Raw genomic sequence first — 26,945 nt, forward strand, 5'->3', positions numbered from 1 at the left:
AGGTGCTACTAGCCCTTCTGCTACTTGATACTGCCCCACTATCCTAGTGCTTGGAGTAGAGTCCTGCATCGGGTTGGTTAACTGTGTAATACCCACAATATAATTGGGACTTGGGCGGATTATTGTTCATTTGCCCAGTGTTTGGGTGCCCTGCGGGTACCTGCTGATCCTCTGCAGTGGGGGGGGTACAGGTGGCCAATGCAGGGAAAACAGCTAAAAATCCAAGTGTCCTAATGGTTAAAAATGTAGGTCACATAAGGTCGGAGAGACGAACACTGCGGGGAGTGGGTTGTGAAATTTCGCTGAGTTGCTAAGGCAGGTAAACAGGTCCGGCTTGGGAAAAGAGGTTATGGGTTGGGTGAAGGTCTCTAGCTTGGAGCACAACTGTACTTGCTACACTTAAAAAGATACACTATAGTTACAAACCCTCAGATTTTTGCCTATAATTAAAAATGTGTTCCCCGACCTGCAAATTGTTTTTGTGATAGGTGGCTTTTAAATTAACTGGGACTTTTTGCAAAGTCAAAGTTCTCAGCACAATTTGGATGTAGGGAGCTTGGTCTGAAGTAAATCTAGTAAATGTGTGCCATTGTTTTACAACAAGCTGTGAATATCGTACAGAGTTCCCAGATACTAAAGAGTTATTAAAAGTCCCTTTGCAATAACCCATAACCTCTACGGGACATTGTCATCTTCCATTATCCTGTGTGTATTCATAACATGAGTTCTGCCCATGGACATTTATTTTATCAGAGGCAGTCTGGCATAGATAGCAGGTGGGCAATTTACCTCTGTGCTTATGAGATTTTAACGACCTCTGGGATGCCAAAGTCTGGGCTGCTACAGTACATCTTGTTTAGTAGAACTGTCAACAACTATTTCGCCCAGAGCAGTCAAGTCTTAAATAAAACATGGAAAGCGCTAGAATGTGTTTTCTGTCCATTGGTTACTATAAGGGACTGGAAATCAAAGCAACTCATCAACTACTACAGGAACATATTGGTAATTAACGTACAGTAAAGTCATTCAGCCCCTGCACCTTTCCATACGCTTGTGTGTTTAAAAAAAAACACACAGAAACATCCATTGAGACACAGCTCTGTGCATTAAGTTGTTAACTTTCCGACTTAAAGAAACAGTAACACCAAAAACTAAAAGTGTAATAAAGTAATTAAAATATTATGTACTGTTTCTCTGCACTAGTAAAACTGTCGTCTTTGCTTCGGAAACACAACTATAGTTCATATAAACAAGTTGCTGTGTAGCTATGGGGGCGGCCATTGAAGGCTCAGGTTACACAGATGCACTTATAGATGTATATTAGGGATGCACCGAATCCAGTATTCAGTTCGGGATTCGGCCTTTTTCAGCAGGATTCGGGCGAATCCTTCTGCACAGCCGAACCGAATCAGAATCCTAATTTGCATATGCAAATTAGGGGTGCAGAGGGAAATCGCGTGACTTTTTGTCAGAAAATAAGGAAGTAACATTTTTCTCCCCTTCCCACCCCTAATTTGCATATGCAAATTAGGGTTCGGATTCGGTTCGGTATTTGGCCGAATCTTTCGCAAAAGGATTCGGGGGTTCGGCCGAATCCAAAATAGTGGATTCAGTGCATCACTAATGTATATATATTTTTTCAACCCAAATGAACTATGTATGGGCCTGCTTTAGTGTTTTGAAATTGCATTTTTATACATGTCTATAGTGTAGTGTATGTCAGTGAACCCCATTTAAAAGCTGGAAAGAGTCAGAAGAAGAAGGCAAATGATTTAAAAGCTATAAAAAATAAATAATGAAGACCAATGGAAAAGTTGGTTAGAATTGGCCATTCTATAACATACAACAAGTTAGCTTAAAGGTGAACCACCCTTTTAATGCATGGTGGCCTGACTCAAGCTTTCCCCTTTTAAACAGGCTGAAATTCACAACTTTGCCTACACACACTGTTTGTTGATATTTACATTCAATTGGATTGCTTGTCTGTTGACCCCATGTACAAGAGTCACTCTAGAAAAGGCTGTGCTTTTATCCACTGACTGTGCCTGTGACTTATGCCTGATTTGGCATATTCTCCCCGACCAGAAATCAACATTTCCATTTCTGTACTAAACATTACATTTTGTTTTCAAGCACTAATACCACATTTGCATTTTAATCAAAGGGTCCCTTTAATAAAAAGTTGCTCATTTTTTGTATTTTAGCAGTGTTTGTAGAATAATTCTCAACTGGCATAAGAAGACTTTGAGAAGCCATGTTTGTTATGCAGATTGGGTATGTGAGAGATTTTTCAACCCCCCGATTCTATCATTTGGATTCTGGCATTGTCTATAATGTGACCTGCTTTTCCCATCAACAGATTTGCCTGAGAAAGAATAAACAGGATTGTCAGTAGCACATTCTTCAGTGTATTTTCTCCAGACAGAAACCCCGGGGCTGGGCTGTGATCTAAAATGACAGATGACTGCTAGGCAGCTTAATTATTCCTCCTCCATTTCAAGTACAAAGAGTACTAACACCTTTAAAGTGAATAAAGGGGAAACATTACAAAGGCCTTTGATTCATTTACCCATGATAGTATATTGAATCCTTGCTTTTTCTCTGGAAGGTTTTCTATTGTGTGGCAATTTATAATTTGCCCAGCGTGAAACAAAAAAAAATCTATATAAAAGGTACAATTGTTATTTTAGTAAATCAAATCTATTTAAGGGCACGCACCAAGGGCTTTACAGTGAGCCAGCAGCCTTCATGTTATATGTGCTCTTGGCACACTGCCATTGGAGCATGAGGAGATTTTCTTACATATATCTATATAACAGCCCATCAGCTCCCTCTGTATAACACTCCAGTGGCTCCCTCTGTATAACAACCGAGTTAGCTCCCTCTATATAACACTCCAGTGGTTCCCTCTGTATAACATCCCAGTCAGCTCCCTCTGTATAACACTCCAGTGGCTCCCTCTGTATAACAGCCCGGTCAACTCCATATAACACTCCAGCAGCTCCCTCTGTATAACAGCCCAGTCAGCCCCCTCTGTATAACATTCCAGTGGCTCCCTCTGTATAACAGCCCAGTCAACGTCCTATAACACTCCAGCAGCTCCCTCTGTATAACAGCCCAGTCAGCTCCCTCTGTATAACATTCCAGTGGCTCCCTCTGTATAACAGCCCAGTCAACATCCTATAACACTCCAGCAGCTCCCTCTGTATAACAGCCCAGTCAACATCCTATAACACTCCAGCAGCTCCCTCTGTATAACAGCCCAGTCAGCTCCCTCTGTATAACATTCCAGTGGCTCCTTCTGTATAACAGCCCAGTCAACGTCCTATAACACTCCAGCAGCTCCCTCTGTATAACAGCCCAGTCAGCTCCCTCTGTATAACATTCCAGCAGCTCCCTCTGTATAACAGCCCAGCCAGTTCCATCTGTATAACACAGTCTAGTGGATCTATCTGTATAACAGCCCAGTATAACACGTCAGTGGTTTCTTTCCTCTGAATAACAACCCACTCCAGTTACTGCCTTAGTACAACAGCCCCATCACCTCCCTCTGTATAACTGTTCAGTGAGGTCTCATGTTCATCAGTTCAGTGGCTCAGCCCAGTTGGCTTCCTGTATATAACAGCCCTGTGTTTCATTTGTTTTACAACCCAATTTGTTCCCTCTATAAAACAGCCCAGTAGTCTCTGTATGACATATACCATTAGACTCCCTATGGATAACAGGACAGTGGGATCTTTTCATATAACAGTCCAGTGGGCACCCTTGTTTCAAAAGTTCAGTAGCTCTCTCTGTATAACAGCTGTGTGGGCTCTTTCTGTATAGCATTACTCTGTAACACAACCTTGTGGTGTCTTTGCAGATGCAGGACAACTCTATAAGCAGTGAGCATTTTGCACTGTATGTAATGGCAGGCCCTGTTATGTACTATTAATGTTAAATCTTTACCAGGTCTTTGGGATCCCTATCTCTGTGTAACAGTAGTGTGAATGCTAGCTATACAGTGCATGTGCAGGCATGGCACCTATTATCCAGAATCAGTGATGAGCGAATCTGACCCATTTTGCTTTGCGGAAAATTCACGAAACAGAGGAAATTAGCTAACCTGCTTTGAATACCATGGGTGACAATGGGCATCATTTTCCCGGCGAAACAACGCTATCCAGAATGCTTTGCACCTGTTTTTTTTTTTTTATTTGGATCTCCATACCTAATGCTATTAAACAACATTTAGGGGGCACATTTAGCAAGGTTCGAATTTTCGAGTTTTTTTATTGTCAAAATTGTCAAAGTAGACTAGGGAGTTATTCAAATTCAACTCAAGTTTTAAAAAAGAAATTCTAATTTGATTTTCAAAATTTATCATTCACTGCCCCTTTAAGAACTCAAATGAGACTATTCGCCACCTGAAACCTGCTGTTTAAGTCAATGGGAGAATCGAGTTTTTAAAGCTTGAATAAAATTCGATTTGAGTTTTCGGGTCGATCCTATTTACCCGAGTTTTAAAAATTAGATTTTTATAATAGATTTCGATTGGTCAAATTTCAAGTTCATGGGAGTATATGGGAATAGTAAAAAAAAACTGGCGAAGAAATTACTACAGCACCCACTGTTTAGAATAAAACGGCCTTTATTGGACCAAGGGCATTACAGCAACGTTTCAGACCAACTGGTCTTTTATCAAGCTCTTGATAATCAAGTGCTTGATAAAAGACCAGTTGGTCTGAAACGTTGCTGTAATGCCCTTGGTCCAATAAAGGCCGTTTTATTCTAAACAGTGGGTGCTGTACTAATTTCTTCGCCAGTATTGCCAGTGGGAGGTGGCCATTGGAGGACGTGCACCCAGCCAAAGAAGAGAGAGTTACAGTTGTGCTGACTACTAATCTGCTATAGTAAAAAAAACTCACATGAACCCAAAATTCGTCCCTTGATAAATCTTCCCCTTAAACATGAAATAAACCCAATAGTATTGTGTTGCCACTAATATGAATTCATGCAGTCTAGTTACCATCAAGTATAAGCTACTTTTTTATTATTACAGAGGAGAAGGAAATAATTTAAAAAAAATTTGAATGATTTACTTACAATGAATATAGCCTTTCCCTAATTTAAAGCTTTGGGATTTTGGCTTTCCTGATGAGAGATTCTATGCCTGGATATATTGTATCCTTTCTTTGTAAAATTGTGTAAAAATATGGGCCTCTATATAAGACAACACTGATACAGTAATTATATATCATATGAAACAAGTTGTAAGTATAGAAACAAGATAAGTACGTGATTTTTATTTTAAAGGGACTGTTCACATTTAAATAAACTTTTTATATGATTTAGAGAGTGATATTGCCATTGGTCTTTTTATTATTAATAATATTATTATGTGGTTTTTGAACTGTTTATCAGCTTGGAATTTCAGCAGCTGATTACCAGGGCCCAGATTAAAATAGCAACCAGTCAGTGGTTTGAATGTGAGAGTGGAATATGAATAGGAGAAGGCCTTAATAGCAAGATAAGTAACAAAACATAACTTAATTGTAGCCTCATAACACACTAGTTTATGGGCAACTAGGGTCAAGCACTAGTTCGTGGGCAACCAGGGTAGTGACCCCCATTTGAAAAAAGTCAGAAGACCAATTATTAAAAAACTATAAAAAATTAAAAAAGAAGACCAATTGGATTGATAAAAAGTTGATAGAAAAAGTACATTCTATAACATTCTAAAAGTTATATTTAAGGTCAACCATCCCTTTAACTGCTGGTATATTACAATGATTCTAACAACACTAATCTTATTTTTGTGTCCCCTATAAAGGCCCGGAACAGTTACACCCAGAGTCGGATTAGTAAAACTGGAAGTGAGCTACACGTAAGTTATTATTGTTATTATTATTGTTTACATATAATAAAATCCCATTTTTTTTTAGCAACAATAAATTCTGTTTAAAATGCATGGACATCATACTGTTTGCACAGAAAATCATTATCCGCATGGTTTGCACTTGCATGCCTCCCAATGGTCCCAATTTCTGTAGGGTAGCCCTGAATCCCTTGCTTCTAAAAGGGTATGGCCTCCCAGAAAGCAGACAGATGGATCAGGGGTGAATAGTTTTTTTATTTTGTTTGTTGTATCCAGAAAAAATAATTTCTTTCTATTGTTATCTTGCATGAACTTAAGTTTTTGCATAATCGCTCGACCTGAGCACTTATTTTGATTGGCTGCCCCGAAGCTGCTTAGTTTTAACCCATTTTCCAGTTTGGATAAGATAATTAGAAATTTCATTTTTTTTTACGTTACAAAATGTTTTCTTCAACGAACAAGTATCCGTGTGACCATGTCAAACAAATTGCCTTGTAATGTGTTTAACATTGGGTCTAGTGCAGATAGTATAGAGCTAAATAAACCAAGTGCTTTATTTTTGCATTGTCATAAATATATCCTACAAGACTTAGCGAGTCATTTCCAATCTATGTTTCGGTTAATGGAACAATATTCCCTTTTTATATATTTTTTATATTCTTAGCAATGTTTGAATATAATCATCGTGGCAGATTATTTCTCTGTAGGTGTGTATGTGGGTATATTATTTATTTAGAGCAGCCATGATTGAGCTGATAAGGTATTTTAACAAAGTTGTTAAAGGGGTTATTCGCCTTTGTGCTAACTTTTGGGGGCCGATTCACTAACTTCGAGTGAAGGATTCGAAGTAAAAAAACTTAGAATTTCGAAGGTTTTTTTGGGCTACTTCGACCATCGAATGGGCTACTACGACCTTCGACTACGACTACGACTTCGAATCGAACTATTTGAACTAAAAATCGTTCGACTATTCGACCATTCGATAGTCGAAGTACTGTCTCTTTAAGAAAAAACTTCGACCCCCTAGTTCACCATCTAAAAGCTACTGAACTCAATGTTAGCCTATGGGGAAGGTCCCCATAGGCTTTCCTAAGTTTTTTTGATCAAAGGATTCGTTCGATCGAAAGGAATAATCCTTCGATCATTCGATCGCACTATTTGCGCTAAAATCCTTCGACTTCGATATTCGAAGTCGAAGGATTTTAATTCCCAGTCGAATATCGAGGGTTAATTAACCCTCGGTATTCGACCCTTTGTGAATCGGCCCCTTGGTATAAGCAGAAAGTGATATTCTGAGACAGTTTGCAATTGGTTTTAATTTTTTATAACTTGTGATTTTTGAGTTATTTAGCTTTGTATTCAGTGGTTCTCCAGTTTGCAATTGCAGCAATCTGGTTGCTAGCGTTCAAATTACCCTAGCAACTATGCATTGATTTGACTAAAAGACTGGAATATACATAGGAGGCCTAAATAGAAAGATGCGTAAGAAAAAATAGCAATAACAATAAGATCCTTACTTATGAAAATAAAAAAAGTCTAACCAAACTAGAACCCATGTTTGGACCTTATTTATTATTTAAAAAGTAAGATTTAATCAGGTCAGGGACAAACTTGATAGAACCGAGCAAAAATTAGAATCATATGATTTTTTTTTTTTTTTTTTCCCGCATCCCCAAATTTTTCAGATTTTTGCCCGAAATAGTAGGATTTTCCAGCGCAGACCACATATACTTCCAAATAGGATAGGGACCTCTCCCATTGACCTATATACAACCTGAGATGAAGGATTTTTGGATTCAGACTTTTTCCAGTTTTATCCACTAAAAATTCCGATTTTATATTAAAAGAAACTAGAATTTTCGAGTTAATAAACAACCCCCTAAATGTGTAGACTTACAGGGTATTTATTTCTAGATGGGGTCAGTAACGCCCATTTGAAGACCAGAAAGAGTCAGAAGGGAAATTATTTAAAAGCCATAAAAAATAATTAATAAAAACCAATTGAAAAGTTCCTTAGAATAAGCCATTCTATTACATCCTAAAAGTTACTTAAACTTAAAGGTGAACCACCCCTTTAAGGCAACAGGGGCCTCCCTCTGTTTCATGAAAAGCTAATTTTTTATTTACAGTACATATAGTGAATAATATACCCCCCTGTTGTAAAGTATAAGAATTTTATAAGTCACAGAGGCCAAATGCTGAGTGCTTTTAAACAGGACATGGAACTCCAAGGTGACTATTAATAGCTTCATATTTTACAACAGGCAGAATTCTATTAATTATAATACACGTTTTAGTAATTCATGTGACACTGATTAGTGATTACATCCTTAGTGATTACAACACTAAGCCCAGTTATAACTGATGACATCACTAAGCACTCTTTATAAGAATTTAATTTACTAGATATTCATGGCTCTTGTGTATTACATAGTGAATAAAGTACCCCCTCTTGTAAAATATAAGGATATTATAAGTTACCGAGGAGTTTCATGACCATATAAAAACACGAGGCCGAAGGCCGAGTGTTTTTATACAGGTCATGGAACTCCGAGGTAACTTCTAATATCCTCATATTTTGCAACTGGGGGTACTTTATTTATTATAATACACAAGTTTAAGTGAGTCATGTGACGGAAATGACATCAGAACTCACCGTTTATAACTGATGACATCAGAACTCACCGTTTATAAGGATATAATTTACAGGATATTCATGGCTTTTGTGTATTATATAGATATAATACACATGAGGCATGAATATCCTTTCATTTATACACTTATAAAAGGTGCATAGTGATGTCATCAGTTATAATTGGTGATACAGATGTTATTTGTTTTACACGGCTTACTAAAATGTTTGTATTAACATTTTGCTGCCTGTTTTAAAACATGAGGATATTAGAAGTCGCCTTGGAGTTCCATGACCTGTAAATAGCCTTGGTCTGGGGCTTCATGCTTTTTTATGGTCGTGGAACTCTATTACCCTTATTTTACAAAAGGGGGTACACTATTAACTAAGTAATTGGTTAGTCTAACACAGGGGTGCCCTAATTGAGGAAAACCTTGATGAAACACGTTCACCCTACTGAGATTATTAAAATTGCTTATATATAAAACTTATATTTTATTGTTAAACGCCAGACAACATAAATTACTGGCAAAAAGCATGACTTAGCATTCCGAATGTCTGCTGTATTAAAAATACATAATAAAGTAGAATTTCAGCTAAATAAAACATGCCCTTTGTCACCTCGCTATTAAGTTGTCTGAAGGCGTGACGGCATGCATAAAGTTTATTTTGCAGTAATATTAACAATTATGGTTGGGGCTACTGAAATGCAGACAGATGATTTCAAGTCATACACTAGGGGGCACATTTACTATTGGTCAAATATCGAGAGTTAATTAAGTCGAAGGATTTACCGCAAATTGTTCGATTGAATGATCGAAGGAAAAATCGTTTGATCGAACGATTAAATTCTTTCGAATCTAATGATTCAAAGGATTTTAATCCATCAATCGAAGTATTTTCCTTCGATCAAAAAAATCTTAGAAAGCTTATGGGTAAGGTCCCCATAGGCTAACATTGGTGCTCGGTAGGTTTTAGGTGGCGAAGTAGGTAGTCAAAGTTTTTTTTAAAGAGACAGTACTTCGACTATCGAATGGTCGAATAGTCAAATGATTTTAGTTCGAATCGTTCAATTAGAAGTCGAAGTCGTAGTCGAAGGTCGAAGTAGCCAATTCGATGGTCGAAGTAGCCAAAAAAAACTTCGAAATTTGAAGTATTTTTCATTCTAATCCTTCACTCGAGCTAAGTAAATGTGCCCCTAGGAACTGTGCCAGCGGAGGAGAGAAAACGTTTTGCTTCAAGATTTCTTTAAATGGTTTTAATGAATGAGAACGTAATTGTGCAGCAATAGGGAATGAAAAGGCTACGCACATTTGTTTCTGGGAACTTTTAAAGGGCTACTGTCTTTCCATAACTGCCCCAATATAGATTATGCAGAATGCTCAGGACCTGGGGTATTTCCAGATAAGGGATCTTTACATAATATGGATCACCATACCTTAAGGGACAGATTTATCAAAATGTGAGTTTAGAACTTAAAGTGATACTGACACTAAAAATTTTCTTTTCAAAATATTAATCTACATAAGGTCATGTTGATCGTTTTTCGCTGACAGTTCTGCTTTTGTATGTAATTGTCACTTGAAGTTCCTAAACCTGACTGTTTTGCCAACCTGACTGTCCCCTCTTAACCTGTCAGTTAGAGTTTCTAATGCTGCACAAATATGGCAGCCCCCTCATAGAGGAACAGGGTAGTAAGAAAGGTAATGTAAAAGCAACAGGCAAATACTTTTATGGCAAAATTATAAATAGCATTCAAATACAATGTTATGATAGCTACCCTAATAAAAAAAGGTTATTTTCTGATGTCAGTATCTCTTTAAAACACAAAAACCTCAATGACGTTCTATTCATTCCTTTGTGATTTTTAGAATTGTCTTTATCAATGGCTGAAAGTTAGAACTCACCATTTGATAAATACAGTTCTAAAAATCCCATAGGAATGAATAGAATGTGGGTGAATTTTTTGCTCTAAACTCACATTTTTATAACTCTGCCCCACTAAAAATCACCTAAACATAAAATAAATCCAGTCGATTTGTTTTGCCACCAATATAGATTCATGCAGCTTAGTTAGTAATTGTCAAGCACATGGTTCTGTTGTATTATTACAAAGAATTTTTTTTTAAATGTTATGCTTATAATGGGCACTACAGGAGATTACCTTCCCATAATTTTGAGATATCTGAATAACAGGTTTCTGGATAAGGGATCCCATAACATATCTATCGATCTATCTATCTATCTATCTATCTATCTATCTATCTATCTATCTATCTATCTATCTATCTGTCTGTCTATTATCTATCTATCTATCTATCATCAAATTTCCCAGCTGCCCAGGTGCACAGAAAAATCCCATGTTGTACATCACACTCCTGGGTCTTGCATTCCAAAACCATAAAAAAACATTATTAGTGACAGGCAATGTTTTGGTCATATTCTTTATGAACACTTTAAAACATGTGTTTCACCATTCTTTAAATAGCAAATAATAAGTACATCATTGTTACCACCCCCCAGGAAACAGCTCAGTGTCCAACAGGAAGTATATAACTATCTCCATGGCAACCTGTGTTTACCCAGTATAAATACATGGCCAGTCAGGAACCAACATGTCACACACACATAAATGCAAGGCATAATAAGCTAACAAAAAAAATCATACATAGAAATACTAATTACACATGGGGTTCCACATGTGAAAAAAGCATTGTATTCAATTAAAAAAATGTCTATTTATCTTGCCTGTTTATCTTGCATCATTAATGCAGCTACAGGCCTCCCAGGCAGTAGTATAGTAAATGCTAATGAGCCATTTAGATAAATGGTAATTGATTCTGTTATGTATTGTGAGATGCAGGCCCTGATCTTGAGAGTTTTAGCTAGAATCCTTGTCATCAAGCAATGGATTCCTCTACAAGGGTGACAATAAGACAAGATATTGCAGGAATAATGATTATTTCTCTTCCTAGTGCCTTTTTTAGTCCCTCCTGCCTAGTCTAGAAAGCCTTGTTGCCCTAACAGTATGAGCGGCATTGGAGGTGTTCACTAAATAAAAAAATGCCTATAAATATAGTATAGCTTTAACTGTTAAATCTTCCTCTTTCTATTAACTTTTAGTATAATGTAGAGAGTGATATTTCGAATTTTTTGATAAATTGCAGTTGGTCGATTTCGAGTTCATGGGAGTTTATGGGAGTTTAAAAAAAACTCCCATGAACTCGAAATTCTACCCTTGATAAATCTGCCTCTAAATGTGTAGCCTTGCAGAGCATTTGTTTTTTAGATGGGGTCAGTGACCCCCATTTAAAAGCTGGAAAGAGTCAGAAGAAGACGGCAAATAATTTAAAAACTATAAAAAATAAAAAAATGAAGGCCAATTGAAAAGTTGCTTAGAATTGGTATTTCTATAACCTACTAAAAGTTAAGGTAAAGGTGAACTGGCCCTTTAATATCGCCCAGCCTGTTTAAGAATTTTTGGTGATTTAAGAGAATAACTACTCAAAATACCTGTACAGAGCAGGGGATAGTATTGTATAAACAATACTCTAATAAACTAAACATATTATATTATTTTCAATTACATAAACTGTTTTATTTATCTAGTTTTTGGGAAGGAAATCAGTATGCCTACATTGTAGTCAGCAACTTTTAGAAGATTTTTTCCATCAAGTTCTGAGTAATTTAAATGTAGACAATAAACGGCACAGAGACTTAGCTATAAGTCATAATTTTTCTACTGTGATTGATGGAGTGGGACCCAGTTGCACATTCTGCACCTGGGCCCGCCGTCAACTAGTTACACTGCTGAAATAGCACACACTTTAATTCAAGCTATTTCCATCAAGCATTTTAATATACCTTTAGTATTCCTCCTTTATAACATATAGAACAAGGTATATTAAGCCAACTGCAAACAAATTAAGGGTTTAAAATGCTAAATTTGCAACTATGCACTTTTTAGAAAAATGAAAAATCTTTTTTGGGCATACTCCTCCTTTTCACGATTAAGGCTTCTTCTTAGCTTGAGTGCTAAACCTATCCGTCCTAAGTAAGATAGAGGTTGGCCACAGAATGGGAAAGTTAACAGCAGAGACTCCAGGGCATGAATGTGTTTTCCATTAAATACAAAGACAGCATTTTACATGGATACCTGCACAATAGGATGCAACACACTTGTAAAGTAAAGGCCGACAATAAAATAGCAAAGTTGTGCCAAATTTCTGCAGAGTTCCAAGTCAACACCAGCTTAATAATATGGGTAATTGCATGCAGGGAAAGAATAGGTCTTTTTTTTGTCAAAATATAAGAAATCATGAATCTGTTTTCTGATTATTGTCCATTTTTACATAATGCCATACCGAAGGGTTGTTATTAGATATACTGAAAATTGGAAGTTTGAGGGTAAAAATAAGCTTTTCTAGTATTCAGCATATTCGGCGAGAGAAGGGAAGGTGTTATCAGCAAATTTTACTTTATTCCGTCCAATGAATCATCTTGTATAGCTATTGCCTAGTTACTTACTTCAGCAGGTACTAGAATGCGTCATTAAATTATAACTGGTAGCTAGCCAGATATGCTGAAAGGGGTTCACAAGGCCACCAATTTGAAAGCCTGTGAATGAAACACAAAAAATTCTTAGACTGGTCCCATGCTCACAGCCTTCACATACTTCCACAGTTTGCAATGTCCATTAAGTGCCAGATCTGAGAGGTGATTTGTAGTAAATTAATTTATTCAATACCCTTTAAGCTTTTCCACACCTCTATAACTAGGGGACTGTTTAAGTAGAGTGCACAAATTATAAAAATCATAACAAAATAAAAACTAATAGAATTCCGGAAGAAAGGCCCCAGTCCTATTATTTATATGGACTCAGTTTCAATACCCAGATCACAGCAACAGCTGCAGGTAGCTATGCCCCCCTTCGACTTCACATTACTGAACGAACCCATATTCATCAAACAAGCTAATCCCTTGTCCCTCACTCCAAAGCAGAAACATATTGTACCACTTAGTCTCTCTCACACACAGCCTTATGTGACCAGGCTGCGCAGAGCCATATTGGACCAGTTTTTCTCACACAGCATTATGTAACCAAGCTGCGCAGAGCTATAATATACTACAGAGTCTCTCTCTTACAAAGCATTATGTGACCACATTGTGTAGAGCCATATTGGACCACAAAGTCTTCTCTCACTCAGCATCATATGACCAGGCTGTGGCTCAGAAAAGATACAGTACATAACAAGTATGAGACATTTACAGCCTGGCAGAGACATTTGTATCAACAGACACAATTAGCAGTTGCTGAGATCTTAATCAATGTTTTTGCCCTGCTAGAGAAGAGAACTCTTGCCCTCTACCCATGGATGCCTATGATCCTAGACAGGTGCCTTGATCACTTTTTAGGCCATTGGCACATGGGGCATTCTATCTGCTATTGGGTGGAAAACCATTGCAGACAAAAGGATCCTGTCTTCCTGTCACCTGAATCTTTTTGTTTTTTGTGGAGCCCCTTACCTAACAAAAGTCACCTTTAATTATGGCAGTTTATTTAAAAATAGCTGAATTGTGTTTAGTGGGTGTTAGCGTTGACAGACTATGCCTTTAAAAATATTAAACTCATAGTACAGGCATCCTGCTTAAATGGTTAGGATCATACACAAGTAAACCCAAAATTGTTTCACTGTATGGACAGGGTATGGCGAAAAATGCACAGGTTTTTGGGTGGTTCATGGTGTGCCTAAATGTAACTGGGCAGGGTTATGTGGATGAGAAATGTGACATTGTCATGGCTTATGGTTATGGAATGCACATGGTCCACAGCTGCTGAGAGATGCAAAATGTTGCTATAAACAGGGGCGTATTTTGGTCTGGTGCTGACATAGGTCCTAGACTTGTGTGCGCCCATATATGCATGTGTGTGACATCAATTCCGCCCTCACACCGCAGGACAGACTCCACTACCCCCAACCTCTGCTGCCAGATATCATGGGGTAGTATCAAGCAGTAGAGGAAGTGGCTTATTTTTTTTGCAAAACTTTTATTTACAGTATAGGTATCCAAGGGCCACCTCCTTAAAGCTGCAGTCCTAGGCATAGGCCCTCAAGTGACTATATGGTAAATATGCCTCTAAATAGTGTATATACAGCAAATTCCTATTATATATACATAATTTCCTATTATAGATTTTAGACTTGAACTGAAGGAAATGGTAAGCCACTTCCTTTAAGGTAATTTCCACCCAAAAATGTTTTTTTTTTATAGTGAAATGTTATATTAATTGCTCCTTCATTATGAGGAATAGATCTGTCATGCTATCCATTAGATACACATGATGGTATACTTGCATTTTAATACCAATTTCCCTGCTCCCAGCATCATCAGCCAGAAGGGATTCCTCACTGTTTCTCCTTTTAAAAATCTCTGAACAATTTTGTAGCATACACAATAGCTCATTGTGATAAAGTGTTATATCAATAACCTTCGTAGGTTGGAATCAAGTTTTATGATTGATCTTTTTATCTTCTCATTGATCTAAATGCAGAGTTCCTTCACAATCCAACTACACGACAAGCCCTGGAATCAGCTCATTCTGCAGGGATGTACAAGATCGTCTGTTGACTGTATCATTAAAGAAGAAGTAAGTTTGAACTTAGCTTTCCGTTTCTAGTTCATTTTGGGCTTCTTTAAACTGGAGCAAAGATTACCAATGTTTTCAATCTTTGTTCTTCTGTAAAATGCAAGTTATAGTCCCAAATACAAACTGTTGATGTTCACAAAGAAAACATAAAAAAAAATTGTGTGGCAGTCTCTGCATGGAACTTGTAAACTAAGTGGCCAAAAGTATTCAGACATCCTTTCTAATGATTATAACTGGCCACATAAGCCTCAGCCATCATTGCTGACACCAGTGCCACTACATCATACAATTACATTCTTCAGTTTTTGTTGGCAAATGGTTGATCCTAAACATTACTGCCCAAACTCTTACATATGAATAGAAGAAAATTCCTCCCACAATGTTCCAACATCTAGGGGCAAATTCATCAAGGGTCGAATATCGAGGGTTAATTAACCCTCGATATTCGTCTGGGAATGAAAATCCTTTGACTTCGAATATCGAAGTCGAAGGATTTTGCGCAAATACTTAGATCGAACGATCGAAGGAATAATCGTTCGTTCGAACGATTAAATCTTTTGAATCGAACAATTCGAAGGATTTTAATTCAACGATCGAAGGATTATCCTTCGACCAAAAAAACTTAGCCAAGCCTATGGGGACCTTCCCCATAGGCTAACATTGGGTTCGGTAGCTTTTAGGTGGCGAACTAGGGGGTCGAAGTTTTTTCTTAAAGAGACAGTACTTCGACTATCGAATAGTCGAATATTCAAACGATTTTTATTTCAAATCCTTCGAATCGAAGTCGAAGTCGTAGTCGAAGGTCGAAGTAGCCCATTCGATGGTCAAAGTAGCCAAAAAAACACTTAGAAGTTTTTTTTCTTCTATTCCTTCACTCGAAGTTAATGAATTGGCCCTCTAGTGAAATTCTGTTGTAGAAGGGTAGAGGCTGTTATAGCAGCAAAGGCATAACCAACTTCATACTGGTATGAAATGTTGAACAAGAAGGTATCAGGATAATTTTGGAAATATCGGGGCCGATTTATTAAGGGTCAAATTGAAAATTTGAATTACAATTTTTGCATTTTTTTTTTATAGTCAAATTCGACTAGGGAATTATCCAAACTCGAATTGAGTTTTTTTTTAAAAATATGAATTTGATTTTCAAGATTTATCATACTCTGGTCCTTTAAGAATTCAAATTCAACTATTCGCCACCTTAAACCTGCCAAATTGCTGTATAAGTCAATGGAAGAGGTCAGTGAGCAATTTGGAGATGTTTGCAGCCTTCCTGCCATTCTTTTTTTTTTTCGGAGAAAAAACTCGAATCGAGTTTGATCTAATTCGATTTGAATTCGATTAGAGTTTTCGACTCAGTAAAATTCGTCCGATTTTACGATATTCAATTTTTATAATAAATAATCTAAAATTCGAATTTCGAGTAAAATCAAATTCTTGTGAGTTAAAAAAAACTCACACGAATTCGAAATTCGAATATTGATAAATGAGCCCCATACCTTATATCCTCGCTGTGTTTCAGTGGATTTTCATAAATGACCTCGCTGTTTTCATCCAGGCAGGTTAAGTTCAGGATGAGAGTAACTCCATTGTTGTGTGCATTTATGAATTTAAATTGTAAGGTCCACAGGAGCAGGGACATCAAGTGATTAAACTCTCCATCAAGAGGGTCCCTGTTGTACTCTATGCTGTAGGGTAAATTAGAATTCACCCTTCAGTTCTATAACCATATAAAAACACAAGACTGCATGATATGAGATTTTTTACAAGGAACAGAACTCCAAGGTGACAGCATTACAAATTAAACTCAGCAGGGCATTTTGTTTTATAAAGTGCTATTTGCTGTTGTGCAAAACATAAATGGAATACACTATTAAAGCTGCCTAAATTACCTCACTCACTGTGTAGGTATTCTGCTATTCAGCAACCACTATCACTGTGAGATACTACAGCTGTAAAATTCGAAATTCTCATCCTCAACTTTAATGGGGATGTTCAACTTCTTTCTATGCTGGCTCTGTTTTCCTTTAGGGACTATTTAAAAGCATTAAGGGACTGTTATAAAGCTTCTTGCCTGATCCTGGTGTTACTCCACTGTGTGTGCGGAAAACCCAGGGCACAGTCAATAGCTTGTGCTGCACTGACTATTCTTGATTGCTTTGATAAACAGCAGAGGAAGCATTAAACAGGTATCTGTTGTCAAGATGCTTGTTTTGCAGTAGGAACAACATGGTTCTCCAAAGTCAAGCATCCCTCTTAAATGCCGTTTTAGGCTGAATGTCACTTATGCAGGGAGAAGCTAAACAGATATACTGTAGACTTACACTAAGCCATAATTCCGAATGAGTGCTGCTTTCACTATTACTGAATTCACTATTACTGCTGCATTCAAATCCCTTAAAATGCAAACTTGCACAGTAAGGCAATGGCACCTTAAAATGAAAAATGGCTGCTTCTAATGTCAGTGGGCCTTTAACGTGTCAGAGCAGGACAGAGAGATCATAGTGCTACACTGGACCCATGCAGCTACTACAATATGTCTTTATGTGCAGGAAAAACCTAAAGTAAAACACTGCATTTAATTGTTCTTCACCTTTTCAGTGCAGCAATGTTTAGAGGCACCGGCAAGCATAAATGCACTTTTGGCACAGCTCTTTTAGAACAGTGTTACATGAGTGTTGACTTTTAAAAACAAGTGAAGCCTTGTGAAAATAAGGTTGTCAGTCCCTGATACTGGGAACAATCTCTTAGAACAATGCAATATTCAGTGATACAATCTTCCAAGGTATTCGGGTTAGTTCACACGAGGAGATTCGGGGAGACTTCGGAAAACGAAGCGCTTCGTGTGCTTTAGCGCAGGCGACTTTTCAGTATAGCTGATGGGAAGACACGAGGAGGCAGTTTGGGGAGATTGTCGCCCAGAAGAAGAGGCGAATAATCGTCAGTAGGGATGTCGCGGACTGTTCGCCCGCGAACTAATTCGCGCGAACATCGGCTGTTCGCGTCCGCCGAATGTTCGCGAACGTCGCGCGACGTTCGCCAATTGGGTTCGCCTTAGCTGGCGCTTATTTTTTTAACTCTCACCCCAGACCAGCAGATACATGGCAGCCAATCAGGAAGCTCTCCCTCCTGGACCACCCCCACACCCCCTGGACCACTCCCCTTCCATATATAAACTGAAGCCCTGCAGCGTTTTTTCATTCTGCCTGTGTGTGCTTGGAAGAGCTAGTGTAGGGAGAGAGCTGTTTAGTGATTTGAGGGACAGTTGATAGTAACTTTGCTGGCTAGTAATCTACTTGATACTGCTCTGTATTGTAGGGACAGAACTCTGCAGGGATTTGAGGGACAGTGAGTTTAGGTTAGTTAGCTTTGCTGACTAGTAATCTACCTTCTACTGCAGTGCTCTGTATGTAGCTGCTGTGGGCAGCTGTCCTGCTGCTGATCTCATCTGCTGACTGCTGCCTGTAACCCAATAGTCCTTGTAAGGACTGCTTTTATTTTCTTTTTTGTTTTTTTTACTTTGCTACTGTAAGAGCCTAGTGCTATTAGTCTAGCTGTGTTGGGGAGTGGGACTGGTGCGCTGCTCCTCCTAGTAGTTCACCACCACCAGCACCAACCAGAGTCAAAATTGTTACAAAGTATCTTATTTGCACTTGTTAGCTATTCTGAGCTCTCTGCCAAAAGCTAATTAAGTTAGAAACTGGTTTTTTTCTGGCTGTTCAGTTCAGAGAAAAGAGGGACTGGTGTGCTGCTCCTCCTAGTAGTTCACCACCACCAGCACCAACCAGAGTCAAAATTGTTACAAAGTATCTTATTTGCACCTGTTAGCTGTTCTGAGCTCTCTGCCAAAAGCTAATTAAGTTAGAAACTGTTTTTTTTCTGGCTGTTCAGTGCAGAGAAAAGAGGGACTTTCCAGTACAAAAGAGGGACAGGGGGTTGAGTGGTCAAAAGAGGGACAGTTGGGAGGTATGCAAGTGCCACCTAGCTTTTTCACATTCTGTCTAAATAACAATAATAATTCCGTGTCCGTAAACATCACCTGAGTGATGTTTTTACAGCAGCAATAATATATTCCGTATCCACTACTGTATACGCTGCCCTTGCAGGCATTGTTTGCCCAGTCTTTAACCAAGTGCCACCTAGCTGTGTGAGCTTTTTCACATTCCGTGTCCAGAAACATCACCTGAGTGACGTAGTGTGATTTCTGGCCTTTACAGCACAAAACGCAGCGCTGTGTCGACAATGTATTTTTCAGAAACATTTTTGCCCTTGATCCCCCTCTGGCATGCCACTGTCCAGGTCGTTGCACCCTTTAAACAACTTTAAAATCATTTTTCTGGCCAGAAATGTCTTTTCTAGCTTTTAAAATTCGCCTTCCCATTGAAGTCTATGGGGTTCGCGACGTTCGCGAACCGTTCGCATTTTTGACGCAAGTTCGCGAATATGTTCGCGAACATTTTTTCCGCCGTTCCCTACATCCCTAATCGCCAGGCGACAAAATCTCCCTGAATCTCCTCATGTGAACCAACCCTTGATACTTTTGCGAATATGTGAAAGTACAATGGACTTAAGCTGGCCATAGATGTAAAGATCTTTAAAAGATCTTTTCGTTATCGTGAGACCACGATTATCTCGAGATGATCGTTTAAATGTACGATGTGTCCATCAACTAAAAAGACCATTTCAGGTGATATTGCCAGCAAAACTGAAGGGTAGCTGGGACCGATAAAGATTTTTTAACCTGGCTGATCAATTTTCTGACAGATGTCGGATGAAAAATGGTAAGCTGTATGATCTTTCGAATCCCACTAACTTCACAATAATTTAACGGATTGGTCGGACTTCTCTAAAATCGGTCGTTCGGCATAGAAAAATCTTTGTGTTTATGGGGACCTTTTGAATTAATCAGGCATTAAATGTAGTACAAATACACTCATTATAAAGGTCTTTGTAATATTTGATGAGCAAACCCTTTACAACAGCCTTGCTAATTGATACCTAAACACTGTAGTATATGGACTCACAATCTATCACATAGATTTTACGTGTTGTATATTTCCTAGATATTCCCAGTGGCAAACAACAGCCTACCTATATGTTTTCTGGTCAGATAGATGCCTAATAACTCCCAAATTTTCTCTCCCTTTCCAACAATGTACCATATCTGATAAGCCTTTGGCTCCTTTTGCAAACTGAATGTACTCTCTTGCCAAACTGTTACTGATAATTATAGCTATACTGGTATATACTTATACAAGTATGGGATCCATTATCCAGAAAGCTCTGAACTACAGAAAGGCCTTCTCCCATAGACTCCATTTTATCCAATTAAGCCAAATTTTTAAAAATGATTTCCTTTTTCTCTGTAATAATAAAACAGTACACTGTACTTCATCCAAACTAAGAAAAAATCAATCCTTATTGGAAGCAAAACGAACCTACTGGGTTTATTTAATGTTTACATGTTTTTCTAGTAGACTTAAGCTATGAAGATCTGAATTATGAAAATATCCATTATCCAGAAACCCCCAGGTCCTGAGCATTCTAGATAACAAATCTCATATTAGCTCCACTGCAATAACTCTTTGCAGCCATTCAGCATTCAGCCACAAAACCAAACATAATATAATAATCCAAATTTTTTAAAATGATTTCCTTTTTCTCTGCAATAATAAAACAGTATCTTGTACTTGTTCCAATCTAAGATATAATTAATACTTATTGGAAACAAAACCAGCCTATTGGGCTCATTTAATATTTAAAATATTTTTCTAGTTGAATAAAGATTCAATTACAGAAAGATCTGTTATCCTGAAAATCCCAGGTCCCAAGCATTCTCGATAAAAGGTCCAATACCTGTGTGTATATACAGTATATATAAATAAATACACACAACAGGAACACACACATTTTTCCTTAGCAAGTTCTGTTGCCATCAAAGCAAGAAAGGAGAGGCAAATTTTATGCAAATTCCTTTAAAAATCCATTAATCATTTTACTGAATAAGCCTCTGGCAAAAAAGCATGATTTCTGCATATTTAGCAATGCTTTTCTGGCCTCATTTCCTCAATAAAAAGGCTTAATTGGTTTAAAGGGTTTTTTGCTTCTAAAGAACTTTTTATTGCTGCAAAGCAAACTTTTTTTTAGCTTTTCTTGAGTAGTAGGTCTTGTATAGCCACATGGACCTCGACCTGTATTTACAGCCTCTTCCATTGTTCTTGTGTAATATTTAAATTATATGCTTCCTCAAACATGCTTTTGGCAGCATGAATTAGATTTTTTTCTCCAGTTTTGCTAGAAATATCTGATTCTTCTTCCTTACCAATGTGTCAATGATATTTTTTAAGCAAGACTGAAACTAAATAAACAATATTTTGGTGTTGTGTGTCACACACAGATTAGTAGTGGTTAACTGTACATGAAAAGAGTTTAATTTATTCCTATAACTCCCAAAAAGGAGTCAACTGAGTATGAATGATCCTCTTATCATAAACTGGGTACCTTGATCACCTGGCCAAAGGTCCATATAATGTAAGTGCTCCTGGAGTAGTGACCTGTGGAACATCTAAACTCACAGCTGGAGTGGTGGTCCACAGTGTATAGTAAAGCCACATAATATTGTACAGGTATGGGACCTGTTATCCAGAATGCCCAGGACCCGTATAAGAGATCTTTCTGTAATTTGGATCTTTATACCTTAAGTCTACTAGAAAATCATGTAAACATTAAATAGACCCAATAGGCTGGTTTTGCTTCCAATAAGGATTGGGATCAAGTAAAAGCTACTGATTTATTATTACAGAGAAAAAGGAAATCATTTTTAAAAATTTGGATTATTGGATAAAATGGATTCTGTGTAGATGGCCTTTTTGTAATTCGGAGCTTTCTGGATAATGGGTTTCCAGATAACGGATCTCATACCTGTACTTCATTTTTATGCTATACTCCTTTGCCCCTTTGAAATTAATTACTGAGAAAAAGGAAACAATTTGGATTGTTCACATAAAATGGAGTCTATAGGAGATGGCCTTAGCATAATTCAGAGCTTTCTGGTTTCCGCATAATAGAACCTGTATTACGCAGAGTATCATAACATCTCCTGGTGGGCAGAGGCATTAGAGGACCCCAGTCTGGGAAAATTCTCATAGCCCACTGTTATTTTCACCATAAGCCTGTATAACCTCCAGTGTCGGACTGGCCCACCGGGATACCAGGAAAACTCCCGGTGGGCCAAGGTGTCAGTGGACCCTTATGCTGCTTTGGCCGATTTCATGGCCATTCCCTACTTCTATGAGATCAGAAAGGCTAAATAGATGGAATAATAGATTATAGTATGTAAAGAATAGAGACTAGGAGAACAGAGGTTGAGTGAGGAGAGGAAGAATAATAGTACTGAAAGTGGGCCCTGGTCTAAGGATTTTTGGTGTGACCCTGGTCTAAGGTTTTTTGGTGGGCCCCTGGTGTCTCAGTCCGACACTGATAACCTCCACAGGTTTGGCTCCGTCTTAAGGTGGCCAAACACGCCTACACACCAAACAAGCAGATCTCTCCCAGGTATGCTCATATGCCTCAATATGAGGTGGGTGATTAGATTGTGGGCACTTGGGGCCCTAGGGCCCAACAATTGCATCAAAATGCAGGGAATGTTCGGTGCGAGGAACTTGATCCAACAGGATTTTTTTTAACCTAGATACAATTATAGATCAGCAAAACAGTCTATGGAAAAAACAAATAACAGAACCTAGTGCAATATTGTTAATATTCAGTGCAGTTACCAAAGTGTTACAACACTAATCTGTGTGTGTCTTGAACCAAAGAAAGTCTATGCACAGATTATTCATGTGTGTTCTAAAGTGCTCTGGTAATTTCTACAAAGTGCTATCTCCAAAATAAAATTATAATTAAGTGAAAAAAGTTGCTTGTAGTGCTTGGTTGCTTCAAAAGGTAAAATGAATTAAAATAAGTTGCAATGGTGTTTTCTTCAATCAGTAAAACTCAGCATGTGGCTTCTCCAATCTCTGGTGGCATTGGTAATTTACAAGATTCCTGATTTCAAAACAGCAAAACAATATCAACTCTATGGTATTTCTTTTTCTGTAAAGACATTAAGGGTAGGACTACATGGACATTTTCGGCGCGATCCGAAATGTTCGATGAAGTCGCAGCATTGATCCGTCGCAACATGACTGTCAGATGCAGACGCAGCACGCTGTTGCATGCGACTTTTCACAGACGTTTTGTCGCCCAAGTGACATCTGGTTGATTTTCGAAGCTCGTCGTAGAGCCCCATACACTGGCCAATAAACTGCCGACTTGGTCTGTCGGTTGCTTTTATCAGCCACTGTATAGCACCTTAATTGTTGGGAGAGCCCTAGATGTCAGGTTATCTGGTGGGCTCTAGAAAAACAAAAGTCAAACCTGCCCCTTGGCCTATGGTTTTAAAAGGCTTTACAAGGCTTATTTCAGAACCAAAATAACCACTGTGAGTGACTATATAAGGCTGTTTCTTTAACTATTCTTTAAAACAGGAATTTGTCCAATCCAGCAAAACAACAGAGCTTTCTAATATAATTCTAATATAATATAACCATGATAATTAAAAAAGATATAGTATTATTTAATTGAATTTAGTGCTATTAACAAAGGAACGGAGCCGCACCAATGCGTGCAAGCTGATTTGTATTGCTGTTCAATAAAAAAATAAATAATACCATGTCTATGATGAGAAAGTAAGAATGATGTACTAATTCCATTGCATTAATAAGCAACCTGGCTGGGGAGGCTTAAGCAATTAGGAAGCAGTTAAGCAGCATAAAACTTAATTACATCTCTGATAGCAATAATTATTCAGAAGCAACCTTAGTCTGTCAGACAAAACAGCAATAATCACCCCAATTTATTAACTCTCTGCGGTGTCACATGTGAAGTGAATCACAAGCACTTTAACCATCGAAGGAGAAGTTTGCCTGAGACCGAACTATATCAGGGCAGACAAACTGCAGGCTCCAGGCTAGATGTGTCCCTCCAATAAATATTTATGGCTACCAGTCTGCTCAAGAACTCCATTGACCTCTTTGTATGCTATCATTATTTTATCATCTTTTCCCAGAGCATGTAGTATAATAAATAGCAGGCCCTCTATATGATAATAGATGGACAATACTGAACTATATTATGTGTAAGAGCTCTTACAGATAAGCGTTTTTAGTTTCGGTTTCATGCGTTCTGCCACAGGGGAGCTCAAGAGTAGACGCACTGAATTCTTTTCAATGGGGTTGTACTCACACATACGCATATAAGCGCTAAACACAGGTTGGGACGCAGCATGGTGCATTTTTCCTGCGTTTGTCGCTTACATGCGTCTGTGTCAGTACAGCCCCATTGAAAAGAATTCAGTTTGTCTACTCCTGCGCTTCACTGCAGCTGAACGCATGAAACCGGAACGCAGCTAAAAACGCCGAGCCCTAAAGTTACAAACACAAGCAGTAACATTTTGTGGTAATGCAATAAAAGGTGCAATGTTTGCTAGTGGTCTAGTAAGCTATAACAACCAATCCAGTTTGTTTTCAAACAGCTGAAATTCTATGTAATGATTGGTTGGTAGCCACAGCGCTGATTCTGACTAAGGAGCCGCCTGAGGCGGCTCCTGCAATGCCGCCCCGCCTCACCAACTTACATGTCGGGAGGGGAGGCAGAAACACTATTGCGGAGAGCGCAATTGCGCTCTCTCGCAATAGTACAGCCGAATTTCCGGTTCAAAAACCAGAAATTCATATCTTAAAGGTGCAGGAGCGGCTTTTTGCCGCCCCTGGAATCCTTTCAGGCGCTGCCGCCTGAGGCGAGAGGCTCAGCTCGCCTCATTGGCGGCGCGCCCCTGGGTAGCCACCTTTACACCATTTATTATACTACCCCCTAGAACAATGATTCCCAACCAGTAGGTCGTGAGCAACATGTTGCTCTCCAACCCTCCCAGTGGCCTCAAGGCAGGTGCTTATTTTTGAATTCCTGGCTTGGAGGCATATTTGGCACTCCAGGAACATTTTTCATGCTAGTGTTGCTCCCCAACTCCTTTTATTTCTGAATGTTGCTCACGGGTTGTAAAGGTTGGGGATACCTGCCCTAAAACATAAAGGATGCAATATTATATTTGTTTTTTTTCTATTTTTCACGTATTTATATAGTGCCAACACATTTTTGCATCTCTTTACATAGATTATACATAATTCTCATCAGACTCTGCCCCAATGGCTTTTATAATCTATGGTCCCTATTATCACATTCATACACACAGTCATGCCAATTTTATCAGGAGCCATTTAACCTGCCTGTATGTTTTTGGACTGTGGGAGAAAATGTGAGTACCCTCAGGAAACTCACACAAACACATGGGCATACAAACTCCTTGTCTATAGTGTTCTGGCTAGAATCGAACTTAGATCTTGCTGTGGTCCTGAGCATAATTCAATATATACAAGATACAAAATTCTATACCTTGTATATAAGTTACAGGTATGGGACCAGTTATTCAGAATGCTTGGCATCTGTTATCCAGAATGCCTGGGACCTGGGGTTTTCCCGATAAGGGATCTTTCCCATAATTTGGATCTCCGTACCTTAAGTCTTTAAATGTTAATTAAACCAAATAGGATAGGTACTGTTTCATTACTACAAAGAAAAAGAAAATCATTCTTAAAAATTTTAATTATTTGATTGTAATGGAGTCTATGAGAGAAGGCCTTTCCATAATTCTGAGCTTTCTGGATAAGGTGTTTCCAGATAACGGACCCTATACCGGTACAATATTATATAAAATATAGATATGATACAATATTATATAGCATATATAAAGATATAGTAATACAGGTATGGGACCTGTTATCCAGAATGCTCGGGACCTGGGGTTTTCCGGATAACGGATCTTTCCGTAATTTGGATCTTCATACATTAGGACTATTAGAAATTAATTTAAACATTAAATAAACCCAATAGGCTGGTTTTGCTTCCAATAAGGATTAATTATATCTTAGTTGGGATCAAGTACAAGGTACTGTTTTATTATTACAGAGAAAAAGGAAATAATTTTTAAAAATTTGGATTATTTGGATAAAATAGAGTCTATGGGAGACAGCCATTCCTTAATTTGGAGCTTTCTGGATATCGGGTTTCCGGATAAGGGATCCTATACCCGTATATACGATTTTGAGAACATGTAAGATACACATTTGATCTCCATGCCTCATCTTCTCCTACAGAGCTCGCTTACTATATCTGTGCCACTTAGAATTTCTTGCTTGTAGTACTGAATTACATTTCAGTACTCCTTAGTCTAAACTTGTGAGTTGCAGCCACATTAGAATTGCAATTAATGAAAACTAATGAAAATAGCCGTAGGCTGTCTATATCAAAAAAGCAACATTTTACAGAGGGCCCCCGAGGTAAAAACTATTGCTGACAGGAACAGGAGTGTTTGCATATTCCATCAATTTTACGGTCACAGCTTTTAATGAAGAGGGAACAGATTAGGAAAGGCATAGCTCCAAGCCCCCCTGCAATGTACATCTGCCACAATGAGTTATTGTCATCAGTGCTCTGCCCTCTAGTGTCTACAAATCCTATTTCTCCTTATTCTCTCCTCCGTTCTAACACATGTTAAATTATAAACATTCACGTTAAACCCTTTGATTCAAGAATTACATTGTTTTGTCTGACTTTTCAATGTGAAGTCAAATAGGTAATGTTTACCACCATCTAAGAGATAGGGAATTGGGCACAACTGTACAGAAGAGATTCTTCTTCGCATTCTTTCCATT

The 26,945-nt window shown here is 38.2% G+C and overlaps 1 protein-coding gene across 1 annotated transcript in view; it reads left to right on the forward strand.

The window, feature by feature from the left end:
- The window catches only part of st8sia6.L (ST8 alpha-N-acetyl-neuraminide alpha-2,8-sialyltransferase 6 L homeolog), a 55,687-nt gene that overhangs the window by 17,197 nt on the left and 11,545 nt on the right, over nucleotides 1-26,945 (forward strand). Inside the window, exons 2-3 of the mRNA XM_041565870.1 lie at nucleotides 5,813-5,866; nucleotides 15,043-15,138. Coding sequence (XP_041421804.1) covers nucleotides 5,813-5,866; nucleotides 15,043-15,138 — 150 coding nt within the window. The remainder of the gene's footprint in view (nucleotides 1-5,812; nucleotides 5,867-15,042; nucleotides 15,139-26,945) is intronic.

The sequence above is a fragment of the Xenopus laevis genome, chromosome 6L (assembly GCF_017654675.1).
Source record: "Xenopus laevis strain J_2021 chromosome 6L, Xenopus_laevis_v10.1, whole genome shotgun sequence".
Classification (NCBI taxonomy): domain Eukaryota; kingdom Metazoa; phylum Chordata; class Amphibia; order Anura; family Pipidae; genus Xenopus; species Xenopus laevis.